The 9909-nt window shown below is 43.2% G+C and overlaps 1 protein-coding gene across 4 annotated transcripts in view; it reads right to left on the bottom strand.

Moving 5' to 3' along the window:
- Positions 1-582: 582 nt before the first annotated feature.
- The window catches only part of AIFM1 (apoptosis inducing factor mitochondria associated 1), a 35422-nt gene continuing 26095 nt past the window's right edge, over positions 583-9909 (bottom strand). For all 4 annotated transcript variants that reach the window (XM_019653932.1, XM_019653931.1, XM_019653935.1 and 1 more), the window contains exons 13-16: positions 5943-6085; positions 4395-4519; positions 1185-1381; positions 583-848 (exon numbers count right to left, since the gene is read on the bottom strand). In XM_019653932.1, the coding sequence (XP_019509477.1) occupies positions 777-848; positions 1185-1381; positions 4395-4519; positions 5943-6085 (537 nt within the window). In that variant the 3' untranslated portion in view covers positions 583-776. The remainder of the gene's footprint in view (positions 849-1184; positions 1382-4394; positions 4520-5942; positions 6086-9909) is intronic.

Raw genomic sequence — 9909 nt, forward strand, 5'->3', positions numbered from 1 at the left:
GTTCTCAACCTGTGGGTCGCGACCCCTTTGGGGGTCGAACGACCCTTTCACAGGGGTCGCCTAAGACCATCGGAAAACAAAAAGATATTTACATGACGGTTCATAACAGGAGCAAAATTACAGTTGTAGAGTAGCAACGAAAATAATTTTATGGTTGGGGGTCACCACAACATGAGGAACTGTATTAAGGGGTTGGGGCATTTGGAAGGTTGAGAATCACTGCTCTAGAGATTTAACCAAGATATTAATGCCATGGTCCCGGCTTCCAGGAAGCTGCAGATCAGCAGGGAGACATAAGCAAGGAACAGGCTTGGAAGGGCCAGGAGTCGTCATAGAGACCAGGACCTTCCCTAGATGAGGGGAGAGAGGTCAAGCTCTGTGGGCAGAGGCCACAGGAGGCGCATACAGAGAGGTCTGGAGGGGTGAGAAAGAAGTTCAGGGAACCCAAAGAAATTTAGTGTGGAGCGGGTTATATACGGCTAAAAAAAATCATGCATTTGGTAGTAGCTCCCATTTCCATGCTCTTTACTATGCAGATCTTTCCCCTTTTCACCCACCCACTCCCTTTCCAAGAGAGCAGAATTTAATTTAGAAGAATCAGGTTTTATTTAGTGATGTGAACATTAAGAATCTGCCTACGTTGTTGAAATATTCACAAAGGACTCAATCATTCATACTCATACACACAGAGGAAGTCTGCTGAGTAGAAAATGCTTTTTTAGCCATCCAAGCTACTGTCAAGGACAGCAAAGTGCTTGCCTATCCCGCTGAGGGCTTCAGTCTTCATGAATGTTGAACAGTTTAGCTACCTCATTGAGATCTTCATGTTGCTCGCCATCCTTAATGATCTGAGGGAGAGACAAACAGTGGGTCACTAACTCACTCCGTGTGCACTGAGGCCTGGCCGCACAACGGGGCAGCCTGGGCCAGTCCTCATATTGCACCAGGAGGGAGCTGTGGAACAGCTTTCTACTAACCCCAAATGACCATGTGCCAACTCCCAGGCCACCTAGCCAGGTCCTAAGTGAAAAAGAAACATTCCTGAGCCCAAGTTATACCTTTGATGTACTCAGGCACAATTTGACCTGGGTGGACAATGCAGAGCAGGGCACCTGATGAAGTCACAGGAGCGTTTTCCAGCCTGCACTTCCCATCTTTTTCTAAGACCTCTTACAGGCACCTACCTTCCTTGCTATGGGCATTCGGTTGAAGATGTTCCACAGCACGATCCCCACCACCACTTTGTCCCTGAGGTAGAAGATGACACCTTTGCCGTAGTCCTCCCCTTCAGCAGGAGCGTGGGGGACCAAAGGGTTGCTGGGAGGAACAGCAATTTCTGAGGCCTCGGACTCCGTCTCACTCTCTGATCGGATACCAGTCCCTGTGGCCAACCCCCAAAACAAAGTCAAAACAAAACAAAGTCAGTTATTATGAGCTCAGGAAATTCTAGAAGGAAAGTGTCTTTCAACACCTGCTTCAAGCTGCTTCTAGATTTTTCTACACCCCCTCAGTAAACACTGGCCTTCTTTAGCCCCTCTCCACTGACAAAGGCAATGAAAGCTCTTCCTTGCCAGCTCCTGGGTACTGCATCAGTCTGACCCCAAACTTCCCTCCCTTACAGTCCCATTTTAAATTTATGCTATGGGTATTCCTTCAAACTGTGAGACTTGCTCTTGTCCTCTGAGAAACATTCTAGAGCTGCATGGTCCAGTACAGTAGCCACTAGCCACATATAGCTATTCTAATTAAAATTAATTAAAATTTAGAATATTTTACTTAAAATGAGATAAAATGTAAAATTCAGTTTCTCATTTTCACTAGCCACAATTCAAGTGCTAAATATTAGGTTGTCGGAAAAGTCATGACATATTTTCTGTATGTTTTTCAAAGGGCATTTATTTATATAAAGAACAAACATCAATCAATGTTATAGTGCCCGTTTTGTTCGATAACCTTTTGCCATCTTTCAGTGAGCTTTATAATTCCTCGTTCATAGAAGGATCTATCTTTATTTGAGAAAAACTGAACAAGGTGATTTATAGCCTCATCTGAATTGAACGTTATACCATGCAGAGAGGTTTTTTTTGGCTTTTTTGTTTTTGTTTTTTGTTTTGTTTTTAGCTGAGCCAACCTGCCAGCTGTTGGCAGCTCAGCGACAGCTCAGCTCGGGCCTGGAATCGAACCGGCGACCCTGTAGCTCAGAGCTCAAACTCTTGAGCAAGCTTTTAACCAACTGAGCCACTCGGCCGGCCCTGAGAGATTTAAAGACAGTGAAACAAGTGGAAGTCTGACGGCACAAGGTCAGGCGAGTATGGTGGGTGTGGCAACATATCCCATCCAAGCTCCAATAATTTTTGATGGGTAATCAAACTTGTGTGTGGTCTCACGTTGTCGCTATGGAACACAACTCCTTTACAATTAACAAGCTCTGGAAGTTTCTGGATGATGGATTCGTTCAAACTGTCCAATTGCCAGCAGTACACATTCTAATTGATTGTTTGGTTCCTTGGTAGGAGCTCGAAAAACATGACACCTTTAAAATCCCACCACACTGAGAGCATAACCTTCCTCTGATGAATGTCTGCTTTCGATGTCGTTTGAAGCGAAACATCACGTCAGGACCAAGACCGTTTGTGCACCGTTTGTGCACCACATTGTTGTAAACAATCCACTTCTCATCATTAGTTATCGGTCGCTTCAAATAAGAATCGTTTTCCTCATGTTTAATGAGCATATTGCAGATGTTTATACGCGCCGTCAAATGAAATTCTTTGAGTTCATGCGGAACCCAAATATCGAGCTTGCTTACATATCCGAGCTTCTTCAGGTGGTCGTGAACGCTTGAATGATGCATGTTCAATGTTTCTGCAATCTCTCATGTCATGTAATGTGGGCTTGACTCTATCAATGACTTTATTGTCTTCATCAAACTCGGTGGGCCTCCCTGACCGAGGAGCATCATTGAGATCAAAATCACCAGCGCGGAATTTCGTGAACCATCGTTGGCACTGATGTTCTTATAGAGCATTGTCACCGTAAACTTAATGCAACTTTTCACAAGCTTGATGCATGTTCTTCTCTTTATGGAAATAAAACAGTAAAATATGGCAACAATGCAGAGTTTGGTCTTCCATCTTCAACTTGTTGTGAAATCTCCAAAACTCAACCAAATCGCTCACTTTTTTTTTTAGAATGAAGCTAGAACTGTCAGCCGTCAAATGACATAGCAATAACATAGATGCGAATGACTCTAGTACTTCCAAAAATGAACTAGTGCCATCTGGTGCAAACATGCGTCATGACTTTTCTGACAATCTAATTGCTACATGTGGCTAGTGGCTAAATGTATTGGACAGAGCAGAGATAGAACAATGCTATCATAGCAGAAAATGTTATTGTACAGCACGGCTAGAGACACACTTTGGCCAAAGCAGAAGGCATTTCTACATGGAAAAACCAGAGTGGTGGTGTTTTCTGTTGGCAGCAGGGGTGGGGTGGTGGTGGCATGGGAAGGGGGCACCTTATCTTCTGAGAACCAGGCTCCAAGTAATACTACCCCATGGACAGATTAGTGACCTGGAGTTTATAAGTCCCTGGGTCACTCTCCTGGATCCGCTTCCCAGGAGAGGTCAGAATTAAGGAGTGCGTGTAGGTAGTCTACTTGGATTACACAGGGCAAGGATCTATATATCTATATAATGTCTTATTTCTCCTTAAAGAGCAACTTGTTCTTGAAATGCCTCTGACAAGAGGACACTGAGGTTAAATAACTTTGGCCGAGGTCACGGAAGGAAGAGAGTATAGGCCTAGGAATTAATGAAAGAGATGTGTGTAGGAGAGAAGTTCATTCCAAGAGGTGCCTCCCACCTAAAGAAAACCTGGCATTAAGATCTGACAAATGGAATTAGAGGCAGCTCAAGAATTACTCAGCCCCGTTCTTCACTGGTCAGGGCCTGTGGAGGATAGCATGTCCTAAACTAAGGCTCTCAGGCATAATTCTCAGGATTAGCAGGAAGCAAAAACAAAAATAAAAATAAAAGCAACAACAAAACAAAATAAAACATCTAAAAAGTTCAGGTTTTCTTCATCATGCCGATCTTCCCATCCCCTAGAGACAAACTAAACAGCAGAGTCACTGAGCTAGCCACTTATCTAGAGTCTAGGATGGAGTCCTACAATATCTGAGTCTATGCTTTGACCAGGATATCTGATTTTGCCAGCTCTCAGACCACTAAAGAGTGAGGAATTTGGGTTTGGTTTATTTTAAAGCACACATAAAGAGAGGCTTTCACTGGCAGTCTCCCCCACTGGCCAATACAGAAACCCCTTGTTCAGGAGAATTTGGACCACTGTTTCTCAACACTCTTTCAAGAGAAGTGGTTGGCTTTCCTTACCTGACTGCTCTGTGGCAGATTTGGGGTTGTCTTGTGCAGTTGCTTTTGCAAAAACCCCAACTGTGGGCAAACTACTATCCACAAGACCAATAGCTTCATAGCCAACATCGGGACCCAAATCACTCCTAAGGAAGGAGAGAGAAGAGGGTGTGCTGTCATGGGACTGTAAAGAATGACACAGGAGGACATTTTCTCTAAGACACCGCACTTTCATGCCAACCCATCAACTTGGTATGTGCAACAAAAGAGAAACGCCAAATTGATCTGCTGTCCACTGGGGCATCTGGAGACAATTGTGAGAAAGCATGGTTATCCCAAGCAACTTTTATTTTCCTTAGGAAACCATTATGCATATCACATATCCATACAACAATCTATACTTTCTTCAATTTATTTATGCTTTTATCCTATACCACATTTGGTGAGTGATGGGGTCCCCACATTTACTATTCACTACCTTCCTTTAACTCATCCTAAAATTGCCTTTCAGAAGCTTTAAAGCATGTTCCATATTTATGGAATTCAGAATCTTAGATATTTTATGGTTTCATTAACTTACCGTATTTCTTTTTAGCCTTCATGTTTCCAGGCCAGAATGCTTTCTATAAACAGGAACCTTCACCTACTTGGTCATTTTATTTTAACTGATCTTCTTGGACTCTTTGCCTATCATCATCATGCTATTTTTAATATGCTAGGAACTTCACAGAGTATTTGCAGCATGACACACACCATGGTTTTGTAATCACCTAGGCTCCTCGAGCTGTTTTGCTTCTGGTGTTCTACATTTTGTTATCTTCTTGGCCACAGGAGCTCACATGGTGTGTCTTCAGGTAACAGTCAATGACTTCTTACTTTCTTTTCTGGGACCTGATAATTGTACAGCTATGGACTATATTTTCCTAACTGCATTATCTTATATGTTTTGACCCCAAAATCCATCTGTTATGTTTTTGCTGCCCACTCATAAAACTGTAAGTGATCATCCTAAAGTGTACTCCCATCAGCTGAGAATTCCCCTGCTTACGGGTTTCTGAAACCTTGAAGTCTCATCTTCAAATCAACAAGATGAGAGTTTGCCAAACAAGGCCAGCCTCAGTATTCAGGGATGTCCATTGCTAACTTCTTGCTATCCAGAGAACTCCCTATATGCCTGACTTTGAACTCCTAATCTTAAAGTTTTCATATGAGTGAGCTGCATTTTTTGTCAGCATATGGGGCTCATTAGGGTGAGCAGCAAAGAACAAAGTGAAATATACCATTGTCTATACCTAAGAGTACACTTTTGTACCACCTGCTACAGTTTGAATTCTAAGCTCTTTTACCAGAAGTGCTGATGTCCTCTCCATTCTTTCAGCTAGTTAACTTAGGCCAAATGGGACCCTTTTACCAGATGGCTGCTCTGGGGAAGAATGCATGGACACGAGATAGAATTCCCTCTGCCACCCCGTATAAAGCTAACTGGCCCACAAAGAAACCAAACCATAACTCTGGTTCTATTAATTCTGTGTTCTAACCAGTTGAGTTCTCGAGGCAAAAAACTATTACCAGAACATTGACTGATGCCAGTATGGCTTAGCAGCTCCAGTCATATTTTCTCCAGCCAATCTTCCGCTCACAACAGCATGGTCGTGATGCTCTACCCGCCTCCTACCCAGCTTTATATCGTAGAAGCATGCAGCATCTCCTGCCTGTGGAGACAAATACATTACATGAGAACGTGATAAAAAAGCAAAGTTAAAGACAGAACATAAACATTTTGGGCTCAAAAAAACATTAACTAATTAATGGTTTCCATCTTTAGGCCAGAATTATACATACACTTTCAAAAACAGCTGAGATTCCATTTAAAAAAATATTCTATGCTTCCACAAAGCTAACCTAAATCTTGTATGCTCTGGCTCATACCTATTTCTTCTCTTTCTGCCCTTAGCAGAGACAGGACTTTTAATAACCATAATTTTCAGAAATATTCTTCCCTATGTATGGAAACTAGTTTTCAGATGTGACTGCCTCTTACCTATAAGTCTTTTCCAAGATAAGACTGTTTTTGGTCATTCAGTATTCATTCATTCAACAAATATTTATGGAGTACTTATTCTGTACAAAGCATTATACTGTCTGGGTTGCTGAGACAAATCTGACACAGACCGTGCCCACAAAAAGTGTATAAGCTAGCTCAGGAAGGTGCAGCGCTGCTACTTGCTACAGTGTAATGCAAACAAGTGATGTGCGATGTGAGAGGTACCATAAAGTGAGCTCAGTGTTTCAAGGAGAGAGAGAATCCATGGCCTGAGCTGAACAAGGCCAGCTTCATGATGGGGGTGGTATGTGAGCACTGTAACACTTTGCTCAACATCTCTGTGGCTACTGAGGCTCTTCTAAAAATCCAACATGTGAGCAATATTGAAATAAACTGTGAAATCCACTTAATGGAATATATACAGTCATTAAACTGTTTACAGAATCTGAGGCAATGTGGAAAATACTTACATTATATTGTTAAGTGAAAAAGAGAATACAAATGTTTATACATAGTATGTTTGTCATGATCATCTACAACAAAGTGGGGGGAAACTATGTGCAAGAAAATGACGGGAAGAAAATACACCAAAACAAAACAAACAAACAAAAAAACAGTGATTGCTGCAGTTGATTTTCCCCCTTTCTCCTTTTTGTCTGTCTCACATACTGAGCATGAGTTGCTTTTATAACAAATTTTTTAAAAATCCAGTACAAGGCTTCCTTCTGGTCAAGATGGTGGAGTAGGTAAATGCAGTGCTCACCTCCTCCCATGTCCACCTAAAAATAACAACTACAGAACAAACACTGAAAATCACCTGAAGTCTTGATGAACATAAGTCTTATAACTAAGGAGATACAGAAGAAGCCATCTCCAGACCACTTGGAGGGGTGGAGACGCAAAACAGTCTGGTCCCACACCCACATGTGGCAATTTAAAAATTGGGAGGAGTATCTTGGCTGCGGAGGTGCTCCTCAAGGAGTGAGTGGTCCCAGCCCCACACCAGGCTCCCCAGCCCAGGGTTCCAGTGCAAAGTAGAGAAGTCCCTACAACTCTGGCCATGAAAACCAGCAGAGATTGTGGCTGAGTGAGAAGGAGGGAGCCTGGAGTTCCAGGTTCAAGACCCCATGCATGGACTTACTCGCTGATGGAAGCACTGGCTCTGAGCTCTAGCACTGGGGCAGCAGCTTGAAAAGTGCCAGGGACATACAAGGAGGAACTGAATTGTCTGGCTCAGGGTGAGGGCTGGAGGGGGCAGCTGTCTCCCAGGCAGAAGTGCTAGCACACGCCATTGTTCCTCTGTTGAGCCCTGCCCCCACCCCCCAACCTGCCCACACAAGTGGGCACCATATCTGTGTCCCCATCAGCCTGGGTAACACTGTTCACCGGTCCTGGTGATTCCCTAAGACCCCACCTCACACAACTTTTGGACCCACCCAAATCGCTTCCAGTGGCTTTTCCATACAAGTGGCCTGTTTTGGCTCATGCTGCAGACTTTCCTAAAATTTCTGAAAGGTTCACAAACCACAAACAAGCAGTATCTTCCCTCGGCATGCCCCGTACCTCTTGCTAAAAAGCCCTAAGCCTGGCACTAGCGGCAGCCCGCCTTGCTTCAGCTTAGCCTCTCCCAGGCACCTCTAAGCCTAGCACAAGTGACAACCATATGCATATCACTTTGTAGCTCATACCAAGTAACCCTGGGCAGGGCACTGGCAGAGGATGATCCTGACCTTCACCAGAGCCCCTCCCAAGAGGCTCCAGAACCAACACACCTGGTGGCCACCTTCAGAGCAGACCAGAGCACCACCCAACCACCTCCACAAACAACATACCCAAAGGGCAGACTGGGCAGGCACCAGAGTCATGCTAAAGCGAATCCTGCTCCATAGGGTCAGCCCCTGAACAACAGCTCCTCCAGTGTAGTCATGGCCAGTCCTCACAACCAATCAACCTGAGATTCATTCCCTCCCACTGATATGCAAACAGCAACCAAATCTCAGCTACAATAGGAGGGCACACACAACCCACAAGGGGCACACCGGGAGCACCTGGCTCAGGTGACCAGTGAGACCATGCCACTGGGCCCCACAGGACACCTACTACATAAGGCCACTTTACTAAGACTGGGAGACATAGCAGCCCTACCTAATACATAGAAATAAACACAGGGAGGCAGCCAAAATGGGGAGACAAAGAAACATGTCCCAAATGAAAGAACAGAAGTCCAGAAAAGAACTAAATAAAATGGAGACAAGCAATCTACCAGATGCAGAGTTCAAAACACTGGTTATAAGGGGCTGGCCGAGTGGCTCAGTTGGTTAAGAGCTCGCTCAAGAGTGCGAGCTCTGAGCAACAGCAGTTTGAGTCCTGGCCCGAGCTGAGCAGCTGCTGAGCTGCCAACAGGTTGCAGGATGGCTCAGCTAAAAACAAACAAACAAACAAACAAAGGACACTGGTTATAAGTATGCGCAATGATTTCACTGAGAACTTCAACAAAAAGATAGGAAGCATAAATTGAACACAGCAACTAATTAAACACAGCACCTTGAACTGAGCGGCATGACTAGACTTGGAGCTGAGCTAGCTGCACCCTCCACAACTAAGATTGAAGGACAACAACTTGGCTGTTCCCCTTCCCCAATTCCCCAACATTGTTCCCCTCCTTCAATTCCCTAATAAAATCTTAAAAAAAGATATTAATAATAAAATGATAATAACTACATACCTATCGACAATTACTTTAAATCTGAATGGATTCAAGGCTCCAATGAAAAGACATTAGGGTGGCTGAATGCATACGAAAACAAGGCCCATCAAGTATAATCAAATATATATATATTTGTATGTCACGGGATGTGGAGTACAGCATAGGGAATGGAGTCAACAGAATTGTAATAGCTATGTACCATGTCAGAGGGGTAATAAATTGGAGAGGGGTGCTATCACTTTGTGAGGGGGTATAAATGTCTAACTATTACATTGTTTTGTATACCTGAAACTAATTAAAAAAAAGAAATATTGTGTTATGACCTAGTTCAAAACAAAAGCAACAAAGAAAACAAGGTCCTTACACATGCTGCTTACATAAGACTCACTTCAGATCGAAAGACACACATAGACTGAAAGTAAAGGGATGGAAGAAGATACTTCACGAAGATGGAAATTAAAAAAAAAAGGTGGGGTCACAATACTTATACCAGACAAAACAGACTTTGATACAAGAGACAAAGAAGAACCCAGTAATCCCACTTGTGGGTATTTATTTGAAGAAATCCAAAACACTACTTCGAAGGGACATGTGAATTCATTATGTTCATTGCAGCACAGTTTACAATTGCCAAGATGTGGTGGCAGCCTGGGTGTCCATCAATGGATGAATGGATAAAGAAGAAGTGGTATATCTCTCTCTCTCTCTCTCTCTCTCTCTCTCTCTCTCTCTCTCTATATATATATATATATATATATATATATATATATATATATATATATATA

Source organism: Hipposideros armiger, unplaced genomic scaffold (assembly GCF_001890085.2).
Source record: "Hipposideros armiger isolate ML-2016 unplaced genomic scaffold, ASM189008v1 scaffold_210, whole genome shotgun sequence".
Lineage (NCBI taxonomy): Eukaryota > Metazoa > Chordata > Mammalia > Chiroptera > Hipposideridae > Hipposideros > Hipposideros armiger.